We start from the raw sequence: 15,381 nt of genomic DNA, 5'->3' as shown, positions 1-15,381 counted from the left end.
AAGAAACCCTACATCACTTTTCTTTTCCTTGCAAATATTGCCCAACTCAAGAGGAAACGGTCTAGCCTCTCTAGTCAATCAAATAAATTGATTTAAAAGACCTTCCTTTAATTCAGTTTAGTCAATCAATCCACAAGCATTTTTGAAGTATAAAGAGATACTAAAACCTTGATTAAGTACTTACGATGTTCTAGATCCAATGCTAAGGAAACAAATAAAAGCACAGAAGACAATTCTGACCTCAAAAAGTTTACATTCTAATGGAGAACCCAGTAGCTAAAAGGGAGCTGGAAAGCTGGGGGAGGGCAAGGAGGGAGGTGAGGAGATGTCCAAGAATGTTGTGAAGGCTTGGACCCTTGAAAGAGACAATGAAACCTCATCTTTTGGGTCTGGGGATGCAGGAGTAGGAGAATTCAGGTGGTTGGAAAGTATTACCATAGTAAGGAGATGCTAGCAAGCTAAAGGAAAAGCATATATATATATATACATATGCATATATATATATATGTATATATATATATATATATATATATAATATATATATATATATATATATATATATATATATATATATATGTACCAAGTGCTCTGCATATTATCTCATTTGATCCTCACAGCAACCTTGGGAGCTAAGTTTTTTATGATCCCCATTTTACAGATGAGGAAACTGAGGCAGACAGACAACAAGTGACCTGGAGACTCAGAGCTTGCAAGTATCTGAGGCTATATTTGAACTCGGGTCTTTTTGACTCAGGTTCAGTGCTTTGTCCACCACACTATATGCCAGGCCCAATGAAACTATTTTAAAGAGCAATTCAATTCAACAAACATTTATTAAGTACCTTCTATGTTCAAGATATCTGCTGGGGATAAATATAAAGACAAAAAACAGTGAGAGGCTGTGGCCTCTCATCATGGAGCTTACAGCCTAGTGGAAGGATACTCTTTGGAGTTAGGGCACATGGGTCTGAAGCCTGGCTTTGCTCTCTTACTACTGCTGGGTTATCATGGGCAATTGCTCTCAGTCTCTGGATCCAGGTCTTTCGTGTCTAAAACAAGGATGCAGAAGGATCTGCTAGAGCTAAACTTCTGCGGTCCATGGGTAGGGGGGAAGCACTTGAGGTCACCGAGGATGAGTCTGGGCCTGGAGTTTAGATCTCTTTGCTCATTGCCCAACATGTCATACTGCTTCAGGCCTAAACTTGGAAAGAATACCAGCTAATGTATGCCTAATTATTAAGAGCCTCCATTGGTGGAGAGAAAATATTTGCTAATTGAAAAGATAATTTAAAAAATTATTAGTCAGTGCTGGAACATGAAATTCTATTTCCATTTTTTAAAAAAAATTAGAGTTTAGATTTACTGTATAATATATTATATACCAGGACAAAAATAGAAATTCTCATTTCTTTTGTAGGAATGCCAGCGCCGAATGAATTACTTTTTGGATGTCTTCATATTTCCCCCTGAAGATTTGGAATTAAACGCCTCTGTTCTCCTTTGGCCCCGGAACATCAATCCTATCTTTAATGAAAATGATGATGTAAGTATGTTTCTAGGGGGCTTGCTCTCAGGACATTACTGGTGTTCAAGGGGTATGGCCAGTCAACATTTAAAATAATTTGTCGTGATTTTGAAGGAAAGTTAAAATAGGGCAGCTAGCATATGCTTGGTACATATCATTGACTTAATAAATGTTTATTGATTGATTGGAAAAATAATTGGATAAAATGAGCTTTCACAGAGAGTTCATCAACAGTCCTGCATGTTTATAATTTGGAATTATGATAACTTGGAGCCAATAATATTTTTTCCTAGATATCATGGCAGCGCTCTCTGTTTTCATTACTACGCTCACAGATATTTCTTTGTCATATTTGCTAAATGTAATGAGGTCATTAAAACTACCCAATTCTGTTTTACAAAGCTAATTGAGAATGCCAAGCGGAAAGGCGAGAATGACTTGGTGGCTAAGAGGGAGAAACTTATTCTGGAGATCGACAAGGCATCTCGGCGCATGGAAGAGTTTACGGAATATGCAGAATTGGAACGGATGCAGCAGGTCAGACACTTAATGGCTACTCGAGCTTTAGTTCAGGCCTGGGTGGATAAGGACCTGGGTGCAGGTCTAGCTCTTGCACACACTAGCGAGGTGATTGTGGACAAATCACTTAGTATCTCAGTGATCTTCAGAGCTTTCTAAGATTAGAAGTTCCAGGGCAGGTATTTTCTATTCTGGGAACAAGGATCATCTTCCCTGTACTATTGAAATCACAGGTCTTGTTCTGTGTCTCATTTCCAAAACTTAATTGTAGAAAGACTTGTGTTGCATTAAGAAGCTAAGTTCCTACTGATGCTATAAGCAGACTAAGATCCTGTCATTCCGTTCACTCTTTGATTCGTGTGTGTGTGTGTGTGTGTGTGTGTGTGTACATTTTTTTTTTTTTTTGAGGCAACTGGGGTTAAATGACTTGCCCAGAATCACACAACTAGGAAGTGTTAATTGTCTGAGGCCAGATTTGAACTCAGGTCCTCCTGACTTCAGGGCTGGTGCTCTATCCATTGCACCACCTAGCTGCCCCTCTCTTTGATTTAATTTATTTTGTCACTATTCTGTGTGGGAAACATTTTTTCAACTATTTAAAACACTTAGATAGAATCATGCATGCTATTCTCCCTAGTCCTGCTCCCACTTATCCCCTCCTCCCAGTAATAATATATTTTTAAATTAGGACATTTGTCTGATTTATTCAGCTCAGCAAGCACTTGTCAAATGCTCTGTTACAGTGACATTTTCTGGAGCAGCCTGCCCTCAGCAAGCACCCAGAATTAGCATCACAGACTTTGTCCAGGCTAGTCCATCATTGGATAAATATTCTCTTTGCAGCTTTAATCCAGAGCCATCTTGCCTCTGCATGAAGGTCCGCCGTGAAGTCTGGCCCACCAGCCCTTCCTGTAGCCCTTTCCACTGATTAGAGAGCCTCAATTTACCCTGTTTGAGATTTCTGATGCATGTTACCATTTATACACTTGAAGAGTCTCTCTCCTCCAGACTGAGATTGCCTTCCCAATCACCTTCTCTGGGGCACTTTCAACCTTATTGTTAATTCTTCCTAAAGTGCAAAATGTAAAACTTGTCTCCTGTCTAATTCTGAATACTACACTTCCCTCCATGCAGCCAAAGATGGCTTTGGTTTGCACAGATCACAATCTTGGCTTAGTTTGAGATTGGGGTCTACCCCCGTCCCATAGTCCTTTCTCAGATAGACTGCTACCTAGCTTATCACATAGTAGGTGCTTAGTAAAAATAATTAGGAAGCACTGGAAGAATGGTAGTGCGCTTGACAGAAATGAGGAGGTTAGTAACTTGTGCTCAGTAAGTATAAGCTTTTTTGAAAACCCGCTCAATATTCTGGCTTATTAGAACAAGCAATGCTGTTTTTCTGATCTCACCAAATATTTTTGAAGAGAAATATTACTGTCTTTTTCAGTATGTGACGGATGTGAGAATGCTGCAAAAACGTATTCAGGATGCAGACGAGACGGTCGCTTTTATTAATAAAGAAGAAGAACTCTTTAAATGGGAATTGACAAAATATCCAGAACTAGACAAGTTAAAAGTCAGCGTTGAACCCTATCAGAAGTTCTTTTCTTTTATTTTGAAGTGGCAAAGGACAGAAAAACGGTAATTGTAACTTTGGTAAGAAGTGACTATTTAAATGGAACATGAAAATCTCAAATCACAAGTTGATCAAGTGCTTTGAAATGGCCCTGACTTGAGTATAAATGATTTCGATCCTGTGTATTTGACTATTGACTAAATAACATTTGTGGTTTTTTTAAAAAAATTGTGCAAACTTTACATTTTGCTATTCATCACAATAGGGATCACAAAATCATAGATTTCGAGCTGGAAGGAATCTTAGAACCTTATTAACCATTGCCTTCATTTTATGGGTGAGAAATGTGAAGGGTGGAGATGCAAAGTATTTGCCCATGGTCCCACAAGTAGCAGAATTAAGATTCTGTAGGTATATACGTGTTTTTTTTTTTTCTGTATGTTTGGAGATTTGTCAAGGAGGTATGGGGGAACATGAAATATACATCCAGGGAGTTTTTAAAACTCTCTTAGTATCTCTAGTTGGGGTTTGCAGAGTCAATACATATTGCATTTTTCTTGACTTCCTAAGAATTGTGAGCATGAAATTACAAAGGAGTAGTAAAACCTGAAATCTTTTGTGAGTCTGGAGCTCTTGTTCATCAAATGAAACTTGATCTAGTAGAATGGACAGGAGAGCCGGTGTCAGGACCTCTGGGTTCTCCCTCCGGTTCTGCCACTGGCTGGCTGTGAGACCTCAAACAGTCCCTTGGGTTCTCTGATCCTCAGTTTCCTCATCAAGTGGGAAGGAGTTTAATGAGGTGATAGTCAAGTTCCAGTTCAAAAGCTTGTAGGAATTGTCTGTAATCTTCTTTTCCCTCCAGGTGGATGGATGGAGGCTTTCTGGACCTTAATGGAGAAAGCATGGAAACTGATGTCGATGAATTTTTCAGAGAAGTTTACAAGAGCCTGAGATTCTTCCAATTGAAGCAAAAGAAAGAAGCGCAAGAAAAAAGGAAGGCAAAAGGAAGACGATCCATAACAGATGAAAAAATAGAGGAAGACATTAAAGATAACCCTACAGTTGTAATGTGTCATGCGGTCATGGAACAGATCAAAAACTTTAAGGTAGGAGAGCAGTAATGGGGTCCTGTGAGAGCTTCCCCTCAGTCAGTCAGCCATCACAGAGTGCTTACTGTGTGCCCTACCCTCAAGGAGCTTTTGTTCTATTGGGGCAAAAAGCAAAACAAAACATGAGCTCGTATAAGTAGGTACAGAACCCATTACCAATAAGCTCTAGATGATTTTTAGTGGCAAAGAGCATCAGGAAAGGCCTCAGGGAGGAAGTGACTTCAAGCTGAGCTTTGAAGGAAACTCTTGATTCTAAGAGGGAAAGAGAAAGAGAGTGAAGTCCAGGTGTGGGACAAGCCATTCCTGTGACTGGTAAATCAAGCGCAAGTTCTTCTGCACCACATTCGGGGGCTCCCTCCAGGTTTGGCTCTTTCTTATTCACAGAACTGTTTCCTCCATTTTAGGATTGCCATTCGCCTTGCTGTCCCCACCATACCCCATGTGCCCTTTTATCTCTATCATTTAACAGAGCTCTTCTTCTTCCTTTTTCTTGTCTCAGTGATCCTTACTTAGAACATTCACTGCTGGGGTCTTAAGGGGAGGCCCTGTGGTAGACACCACTTAGTATTTGGCCAGACTTGCTCTGCTCATCAGGGCCCCTGTACTCTCCGTGAGTGCGAGTTCTCTCTCCAGGTCTCCCATCCTCTCACACCTCTTGTTCTGTGTGAAGGGGGCTCATCCTTCGTAGAGATCTGACCAATATAACGGGGTTTTACCCTCTTCCTTTGAGGTCCCATAGATGCCAGCACCAGACTTGGAGGATCAGTACCCTCCCTTATTGTTGTTCTTGGTCCCAGGCTACTGCCTGTGTCTGCTGTGCTTGCTAACTCTCTATGTCCTTCACCAAAGGGAGCAATCAGATGGGGACAGGAGAGGGAAAGAAAGGGGAGGCAGAAGCTATAGGGTTTGGGGCCGCTAACTGGTGTTTGAATCAAGGAGGGAGAATAACAGAAGTTGGGAAAATGGAAGAATGGTGGTGCGCTTGACAGAAATGAGGAAGTTAGTTATTAGACAGTTATGATAAACATCATTATTCTTCCCTGTGCCCAGTTCTGGAAGTTTGGAAGAAGTGCGGATTTTGACGTAGGGGGCAGGGAGGAAAGAAAGAATGTCCCGCACTAGAGAGGGTGTCCAAGGATGAAGTGTATTCTGGGAGTGGAAAAGGAGGGGACCAGTTTTTCATGTGCCCAAGGGGATAGGAAGAATGGGACAGGAAGGGGTCGGGGGAGAGCAAAGGGAAGTGCTTTCTTGATAGAAGGGGATTTCCAAAGGATGCACTGGAAGAGATGGGATGGGAAGGCTTGAGGAAAGGGGGAGCTGAGTTGAACAGAATGAGATACCAGGAAAAAGTAATCACAGGCCCTGGAAAGATTTACATGAACTGATGCTGAGAGAAACAAACAGAATCGGGAATACATTCTACACAATAACAGCAAGAATGTGCGATGATCTACAATGAAAGACTTGGTTCTTCTTGGTGCTTCAGTGATCCAGAGCAATCCCAATAGACTTTGGGCAGAAAATGCCATCTGCATCCAGAAAAAAAAACTAAGAAGGCTGAATGTAAATCAATATATGCTGTGTTCACTTCTTTTTTCTGTTATTTTTCTTTCCCATGTTTTTTTCTTTTACTCTGATTTTTCTCTCTCAACATGATTCATAAAACAATGTGTGCTAATACATAATTTTTTTTAAAAGGGAAAAAAAGAAAGTAATCATGGGGGAAGAGTGTTATTACATAACTTAGAAGACAAATAGGGATATTGTTCCTAAAAATAATTGCTTGGGGAAGTTAGTAACAATTTTTAAAAATATAAAGAAATTCATCTTAGCTGTGGGGGAATAGGTGATTGAATAAGTTTGGTTATATTTTTAAAATGTGTATCTTGGTGAAAGTAAACAATACTGCATTGATTTTTAATAACAATATTAATATATTTTCCTCATAATTAGGAAAACATCCCTACTGTCAGTATCCTGTGTAATCCAGGTTTGAGAGCTCGTCACTGGAAAGAGATGTCGGAAATTGCAGGATTTGATTTAACTCCGGATTCAGGGACCACACTCAGAAAAGTATTAAAGTTAAACCTTGAACCATTTCTGGACAAATTTGAAGTCATCAGTGCTGGAGCGAGCAAGGTAAGCAGGGAAGGTATTAAAAATGAGAAACCAGTGAAGGTTGGTATGAATTACTGCCCCTGTGGTGTCTTGGTAGGATATGGGGGAGCAATCTTTTTTGATCAACATGATACTGACCAGAAATTGGACTATCATAGCAGTATAAATAAATTCCTTGGTATTTAATCATGAATCACATTATCACTTTATGTTTGGGGGACAGCTGAGTAGTGCAGTGGTTAGAGTCAGCAAGACCTGAGTTGAACCTCTCTCCACTTTATCTATAAAAATAAAGTAATAACAGCAGCTATCTCATTAGGTTATTGTAAAGATTAACAGAGATATATTTGTCAATACTTTGAAAATCTTGGAATATTCTATAAATGTTGGAAAGGAGCAGAGATTTCTCAGGCATCATCTGGAAAATGAGGAAGCTGGATGAGCTCGTCTCTGAGGTCCTTTCTAGAATAAGACTGGGATTGTCTAAATGGGGAAATGGGAAGGGTTAAATGCCTTTTTTTTTTAGCATCATATGAATAGTGACTTACTGAACCACGATTAGAATTCAGGTCCTTTGCTCCAGAAAAAACAGAAACCAATCCAGAACCTTGACTACAACCTGTGTCTCTTGCTAGGAATTTTCCCTGGAGAAAGCCATGCATACGATGATAGACACATGGGATGACATCACTTTTCACATTAGTCCATATCGGGAGACTGGAGTCAGCATCCTCTCCGCTGTGGATGAAATTCAGGCCATCCTGGATGAACAGATCATCAAGACTCAGACTATGAGAGGCTCACCCTTCATTAAGCCATTTGAAAAAGAGATCAAGGTAGAGTTAAAGTAGCTTCTGGCCTGGTCATTCCCTTTGCTCCTTTTTCATTTCTACAGGCGTGATCACTATAGATCTACGAGGAAGGGAGAACAGATATCACCGACCACCTCCAACCCCCAAATTTATTTTTAGAATTTGAATATTTTAAAAAATAGGTTTTTTTTGTTTTGATGCAGCAGAGATTCCCTTATAAGCCTCTCTGAATGGCCTGAAGATGCTTAAGCAAAATCATCTCATAGGAGATCCCTCTTTTGTAACAGAAAACAAGGATGTGTCTTTTATCTTTGATTATTGTATGGTATTGCCATTGGCCATTGCATTAATACACACACACACACACACACACACACACACACACACCCATATATTTATAGATGTGTATGAATGTATATTTTCTTATCCTGTTCTTTGACTCTCTTAGCTTTGCCTCCCCTCAAAAAAGGCTTCCTATGTTTCTCTGAGTTCATTAGTCTTGTCTCATTTTCTTTTTCTTTTTATTTGTTTTTAAATTATTTCCCTCATTTTCTGTGAAGATATCGATGAGGGGGAGCTGCCATATTTCCCCTCCTCGCTCCCTGCTTCTCACTACCTAGATGTAGAGAAGTTCTGAGGGGCAGAGGAGGTTGTCCAGAGTGATGAACCAGTCCAGAAGGTCCATAGCCTCGGATAGCAGTTTATTATCCCCCACGGCCAATCCCACTTTAAATTAAATAATGAAAACTCCCCAAATCTTCCCGGAGTAATCTTCAGAAGCTGCAAACGCCCATTCTCTGGCTGGACCTCTCAGCCGGACTGTATTCTGATGTTTCTGGAAGGTCTGGGAAATCCTCTCTGGCCTTGTAGATTGAGACTTGGTGTTTGCAGAGCATCTGATGCTTCCCACCAACTCGTGGGACACACTCTGTGGGTTGTTCCCGTTCTGCTGGGCCCGTGGGGCTCGGAGAGCTCGCTGCTCCATAACTGGGAACTCTTTTCTTTGAAGTCCTGGGAGGACCGCTTGATCCGAATCCAAGAAACCATTGATGAGTGGCTAAAGGTGCAGGCTCAGTGGCTGTATCTGGAGCCTATCTTCTGCTCTGAGGACATCATGCAGCAGATGCCCGAGGAAGGGCGGCAGTTTCAGACCGTGGACAGACACTGGCGGGACGTCATGAAGTACTGTGCCAAAGACCCCAAGGTAAGGGCCTCGGGCTGGCCATGGTGGCTCTGGTAGCACAGGCTGGCCTTCACCCTTCCTGTTCTGCCAAGAGGAGGCAATCTGGGTTAAGTGACCTGCCCAGGGTCTCTCAGCTCACATCCTCCTGGCTCCGGGAGCCGGGCCTGTTGCTGGGCCTCCTAGCTGCCCCTCAATCCATGTTTTTATTCATCTTTAGATATTTGTGTGTGTCCTGTTTCCCCTGGCCCTGCCACTGCCCTCGCTGTTATCCTGGACACCCCCCCTTTCTAGCCAAGGCCACGCCGGCTGCTTTATGTCTCAGCAGCCACTCTTTAAACTCCTGAGTAATCAGACTCTCTCCCTCTGCTGTCTGTCCTTGATGACTGCTCCCTGGCCTCCGCCCAGGCCCGCACCTGTTTTAGACATGACTGATCCCCACCCTCTCTCACTTACAAGCCCTGGTTCTCCTCCCTGCTGACCCCTGACTGTCAGGTCCCCTGTTCCCTTAAGGCGCTGTCCCCATCCTGTTTCCTTCTGTCTCCACGTTCTCTCCCTCTGGGTCCTCATTTATGCCTTTGGCTTTAGTTATTATTCATATGCAGTTGGCTCCCACATCTGTGTGGTCTCTTCCCTGAGCTCCAGTTATTTTGGGGGCCACATCTTGGGCATACTTAGTTACAAAGCTTGGCACTGGAATAGCCACACGTCTCCCTGGCAATTGGGGGGCTGCATCCCACTGAGGGGCAGAGCTGGGCAGCGCCACACTCTCTGTGGGTCTGTGTGCAGCTGTGGGTGACCGAGCCTTTGGTCAGTCTGCAGGGGGTGGCTCGAGTGGATGTCCGCAGATAGATCTCGGTGCCCTCTCCTCCTGGGGGAGCCCCACCTTGGCCAGCCTTGCTGTAATTCGCTTAGCTCCAGTCACAGGGTCTTGGCGTAACCATCAGTAAACACATATCAAGCACCTACTATGTGCCAGGCTTTGCCTAGTGCTGGAAACACAAGGAAAAGTAAAAGGCAGTCCTTGTCTTGAAGGAGTTCAGTCTGTATCAGGGGAGACATGAAAACAAACATGTGAGAAACATGCAAGATCCTATGTGAGAGACAAGATGAGGATTGAGGGGGGATTTTAGCAAGAACTTGAAAGGAAGCTGGGAATGGTGGTGAGGAGGGACAGGTTCTGGGCTTGGGATATGGCCAGAGGGAAGGTGGTGAGGGGGAAGGAGAAGTAGGTCCAGGGTTTGGCCAGAGATGGAGGCGGCTGGGGGCACTGGGTCACACAGGGCCTGTTGGTGAGTGGGTGTAAGAGGGCTGAGAAGGTAGGAGTGAGTACTCACAAAGGGCTCTGAAGGCCAGATTCTTGTCTTTAGTCCTAGAGGTGATAGGGAGCCCCAGGATTTATTGACTAGGTGACATGGTTGGATTTGAATTTTAGGGAAATCACTTATATGACTGAGTGGAGGATGATGGACCAGAGCAGGCCGGCTCCCCCGGCTCCTTCAGGGGCTGAGGCTCTGAGCCAGAGGAAAGGAGTGGATGTACTCAGAGGAGGCTATTGCAGGCCTCAGTTGTCCTCATCTGTATAATGGCCTTGGAGGACCTTCCGTCTCTGAGTCGGCTTCTGTGGGGATGGGCTCTGACACAAGCCTGTGCTCTCTCAGGTCCTCGCTGCCACGGCGCTGACGGGCTTGCTGGAGAAGCTGCAGAACTGCAACGACCTCCTGGACAAGATCATGAAGGGCCTGAATGCCTACTTGGAGAAGAAGCGACTTTTCTTCCCACGGTATGGCGGCCGGGCCCCGGGGGTGCTAGAGCCTCAGCCCTACCCTCCCCCACCCTCGCCCCTGACTAAAGCTCTCCCTTTCCTGTCCCCCCCCCCCAGCTTCTTCTTCTTGTCCAACGATGAGATGCTGGAGATCCTGTCTGAGACCAAAGACCCACTCCGCGTGCAGCCGCACCTGAAGAAGTGCTTCGAGGGCATCTCCAAGCTGGAGTTCCTGCCCAACCTGGACATCCGGTCCATGTACAGCACCGAGGGCGAGCGCGTGGAGCTCATCGCCCTCATCTCCACGGCCGAGGCCCGCGGGGCCGTGGAGAAGTGGCTCATCCAGGTGGAGGACCTGATGCTGAGGAGCATCCACCAAGTCATCGCCCTGTCCTGGATGGTGCGTTTATCGAGTGCCTGCTAGGCAAGGCAACGAGCATTTATTAAGTGCCGACTGTGTGCTGGCCGCTGAGCCATGATGTTGCCTTGTTGAAAGCTTTGGGAAACTATACTGACTTTGGAGTAATTTATTGTGCTTTTCTCGATGACTTCTGCTCAGTCTTTATAATAAAGCAGCCTTGTCTGCTGGAAAGAGAGGTGTCTGGGTGGCGGCAAAGGCTTGCCTCTGACGGGGCCAGGGAACTCTCCAAAGACCGGGGGCCTGATGATTTCCCCTTGACCCCATTTCTCTCCTGACGCTACCCCTTCCCACCGCAAGCCTTCCTCACCTCAAGCGGGGCCCAATGCTGTGGCCTGTGATGGGTCAGCCTAGCTCCAGAACAGCCCCCAAAGGGATTGTCCTAGAGCTCAGAGCCAATCTGTCACTGAATCCCTAATCAATAAACCTTGGGGGCTCTCTACCACCAGCATCCTGTAGCTTCTGGTTGGCATTCAAAGCCTCGTTCCTTCCCTCCAAATTTCTAGTTTTCTTGTGCTTTGTCCTTCCATTGCCAGTGTTTTCTTTGATCCACTTTGGCTTCCATGGAGAAGACCCCGCTCTGTGCGTTGGACATTTTCTCTGGCTGTCCCCCTCTTCCTCCTTATCTCTGAGAGTTTCTGGCATTTCTGGCTTCTATGTCCTAAGCAAAATCTAGTCTGGAAGCCTTTCCCAACTTCATTTAATTCTAGGGCTTTCCCTCTTTTAATTATTTCATATTTTAAAAAGCCCCTCCCTGAGAGTCGAGGGGATGCATTGGACAAGAGCCAGCTCTTCTCTGTCACAAGAGTTGCTTTTCCCCAGATTCCCATCATTTTTAAGGTCAGTGCCGTAGTTTCTTCACAGTTAAAGTGTTTTAGGGTCAACAGAATGCTCAGTGACTGATAGAGATAGGAACTAAATTTGTGATTTCACAGTAATAGGAACTCCCAGGGAAGGAAACTCCTCCTCTTGTGCAAATTGCACCTTCTCTGAAGCTCAGTCTTTGACAGAATTGCCCAGAACCCTGGGAAGCTCATTGACTTGCCTGAAATAGCCCATTTTGGGTCAGAGTAGAATCTTGAACCCATGTTTTCCTGGCTTTGAAGTCAGCTCTTTAACCATTTTGCCATGATGTTTCTCAGTGATAAATTGAGCAATATCAGAGATGCTGACTGGTGTGTGTCTTTCGTTTGACGGTCCAGCCTCCTCTTTTTTGTTAGATTAAATCTCTGATGTGGGGGGTGATTATTTTAGTTGGTTTATCTGAGGATTTGAGGATGAAAACAATAAATGTACTTTATTTTTCAGGCTTATCCACAATCAGAAAGAAAAGACTGGGTACGAGAATGGCCCGGTCAGGTGGTACTTTGCGTCTCTCAGATGTACTGGACAATTCAGACTCAAGAAAACATAAGCAGTGGACCGGAGGTAAAGTCTTTGGGGAAACTGAAAATGAAAGCTTCCTTTTGATTTCTGGGTTTCCCAGAGAGTGCCGCTTTATGGCCTCGTGACATAGATTCGCTTCTTTGAAAATCCTGCTCATCATTGATGGAAGGCAATGCTGAGACCTAAGAGGCCAGGCCAGGGGAGGACGGGCTCTAATGGTGGACACCAGGCTGGCAAGGTCTTGTGTCTGCTGGCTGAGGACTCGCCTTGGTTCAGTACCAAGATTCCATTCAGAAGCAGGTCAGTCATGGCATCAAGAATTCCTGGACCATGATGACCTGCAAGGGATTATCTCAACAGGCAGAAGTAAAATGATTGCTCAACAGTTTGGGGGCCCCATCTAAATTAACCATCCCCTCAGTAGGAGAGAGGTAAGCGTAAAAATAAATTAGAAGGTCTTGGATTGAATAAGACAGGGAAGGAGCAAGTTGAATCTCATATGGAAAATGGAGCAGCACTTCAACAACATCAAGCTCCTCCTCGAGACAGATCTTTCTTCTATTGGAGATACCCGATGGCGATGGTCACAGAACGTTACAATTGCCTCCCCAAAATCGAAATTGTAGGTAATTCAGAGGATGATTGAGATAACACCCGGTGGGCAAAAGGAGACTCCAGAGAGGATATATCAGTGACAGCTGGTCCTCCAGAAGGGACTAAAAGACAAAAAATGATTACTGGTTGGGCGGTGAGAATGAGGGGGCCCCAAATGTTGTCCTGCTCAGTGCACAGTCTTAAGAGACTTAGAGACAAGCCTCCAGTGAGCGCAGTGGATTTATCAGGACGTGGCCAGATCTGCAAAGGGTATGTGCACACGGGAGAGAATTGTTGGCACTTAAGAAATCATAACTCTGTTAAAAGTCCTGAAGGTTGGAGGTATGTGGAGTACAAACCTCCATATTTCTGCCGGGTTTGGGCTGTCTTCATCACCAAAAGCCAGTAATACAAAAGATGTTATTAAAGAAATGTAGGATCCAAAATAAATATGGCTGGTTTGAATGTTGAGGGAAGTGATTGCTGGCCAGCTCATGTGCTTCATGTAAATGCTTGAGAAATCAGTAAGAGTCACCAGGATATATTGGGTGGACATCCCATGTCCCAGCACTCTGCCATTTGCTTATTTCTGTATAACTTTTAACTTCCTAAGCTTTTCCCACTCGCAAACCCTTTTCACCTGAGAAATTTTTATGTGACCCTAGGTATATAGGTATATCAAATAAGCATACAGATCAAATAGTCACTGATTATCATAATTTCATGACTTCCACAACCCACCTGGTGTTGCAACCCACAATTAAGAAGTTGAGATTTATAGGAAGCTATACCCCCAAATTTCATAGGTGAGTAGTGCTCTTTATCATTGCAAAGCACTTTCCTATGGATCGCAGATCCATTGAATATTCATGTTAACAGTATATTATTTAGATCCGTTGAAGTGTTCATATCAATACCTATTTGCATGTTTTAATATTTCTGCTTGCCATTGAAAAACATGATGCTTGGAAAGTGCTTTTCAAAAGTGTATAAATATCAAATTGAAAAAAAATCCTAAATTTATTATTTATATTTTGTCTACAGACAAAATGATTGCTTTCTACCCCTTCTTTTTAAAGTTGATTTAAAAAAGTGGTATAAATAAAATGGTGACTATTGAATGTTTTGAAAGAAGGTAGCTTCACATTGGGTGTTTTCCTTTTTGCAGGGATTAAGAAAATACTATGACAACCTTCAACTTCAGCTCAATGACATTGTGAACTTGGTCCGAGGGAAGCTGTCCAAACAGACCAGGATCACTCTTGGGGCTTTGGTCACGATTGATGTGCATGCTCGGGATGTTGTCATGGACATGGTTGAAATGGGTACGGGGCTGATCTTCTTATTTGGGATCACTTACCAAGAGGGCATTGGGACAGGCGCCTGACTCTGCCTGTGTGATCTTGGGCCAGTCGGTGAACTCTTGGACCTGTTTCCTCATTGGCAAAATAAAGAGCTTGGGTCAGAGAACTTTCAGTTTATCAGCCTTAAAGGACTATTTTTCCTCTTTCAAAATAGTTTACTTAACTTGAGCAAATTATCCCCCCCTCCACAAATAGCTCTAGAATATTGAAAATCTTTTTTTTTTTTTTTTTTTGAGAAACTTTTTCCCCTTTGAAGGATTTTTTTTCCTCTCCCTTGAATTATGCTCTTTCTAGGTGTCTCAAAAGATACAGATTTTCAGTGGCTCGCTCAGCTCCGATACTATTGGGAACGGGAGAATGTTCGGGTTCGAATCATTAACTGCAATGTCAAATATGCTTATGAATACCTTGGCAACTCACCTCGTCTTGTCATCACGCCTCTAACGGACAGATGCTACCGGACCTTGGTAGGCTTCTCCATTTGATTAGCAAATGAAGATGAAAGATCACTAGAGAAGTGTCAGAAACCCAAGTCATCCTCCTCCTCCTCTTCCTCTTCTTCCTCCTCCTGTCCTGCAGATCCCCTGTTCATATTTCATAATTTTGCTAGACAGGTCAATCAGCTGGCTCCTTTAGGTTCACTCTCTGATGGGCTGTTGTAGCCCTAGAGTTTATATTCTGTAGGCAAAAGTCTTTGAATTTCTTAGAAAAGGTTACTTTTAGAGTGTTAGCCCCTTGTGGGCTTGTTTAACCCATCCCTGTCCCATACTAAGTGCTTAATAAAAGTTTACTGCCTGATTGCTGACATACTCTGAATTGCTTGCACCTTTCAGCTTGGAACTTCATAATCATATGCCGGCTAATGACCCATCTCGGATCGACTGTATAAACTCCCTTGAAATCCTCATGTTTGAGCCCATGGCAGCCATTGCCCCAAGCATTCCAGCAGCGTTTGTTGGGGGGCCATGGCCTCGTTGCCACTGACCATGTTTTCCAATAAGCCTGGGAATATTTT

General features: G+C 43.7%; 1 protein-coding gene across 1 annotated transcript in view; it reads left to right on the top strand.

Moving 5' to 3' along the window:
• DNAH12 (dynein axonemal heavy chain 12) overlaps nt 1–15,381 on the top strand; it is a 136,909-nt gene that overhangs the window by 25,655 nt on the left and 95,873 nt on the right. Inside the window, 12 exon segments of the mRNA XM_051979504.1 lie at nt 1,418–1,543; nt 1,928–2,062; nt 3,492–3,685; nt 4,483–4,726; nt 6,683–6,868; nt 7,483–7,683; nt 8,669–8,863; nt 10,501–10,622; nt 10,722–11,004; nt 12,331–12,450; nt 14,171–14,327; nt 14,661–14,833. Of these exon segments, the coding sequence (XP_051835464.1) occupies nt 1,418–1,543; nt 1,928–2,062; nt 3,492–3,685; nt 4,483–4,726; nt 6,683–6,868; nt 7,483–7,683; nt 8,669–8,863; nt 10,501–10,622; nt 10,722–11,004; nt 12,331–12,450; nt 14,171–14,327; nt 14,661–14,833 (2,136 nt within the window).

The sequence above is a fragment of the Antechinus flavipes genome, chromosome 1, assembly GCF_016432865.1.
Source record: "Antechinus flavipes isolate AdamAnt ecotype Samford, QLD, Australia chromosome 1, AdamAnt_v2, whole genome shotgun sequence".
NCBI lineage: Eukaryota > Metazoa > Chordata > Mammalia > Dasyuromorphia > Dasyuridae > Antechinus > Antechinus flavipes.
Note: the sequence above shows the minus strand (reverse complement) of the source record. Positions and strands in the feature narration are given on the sequence as shown.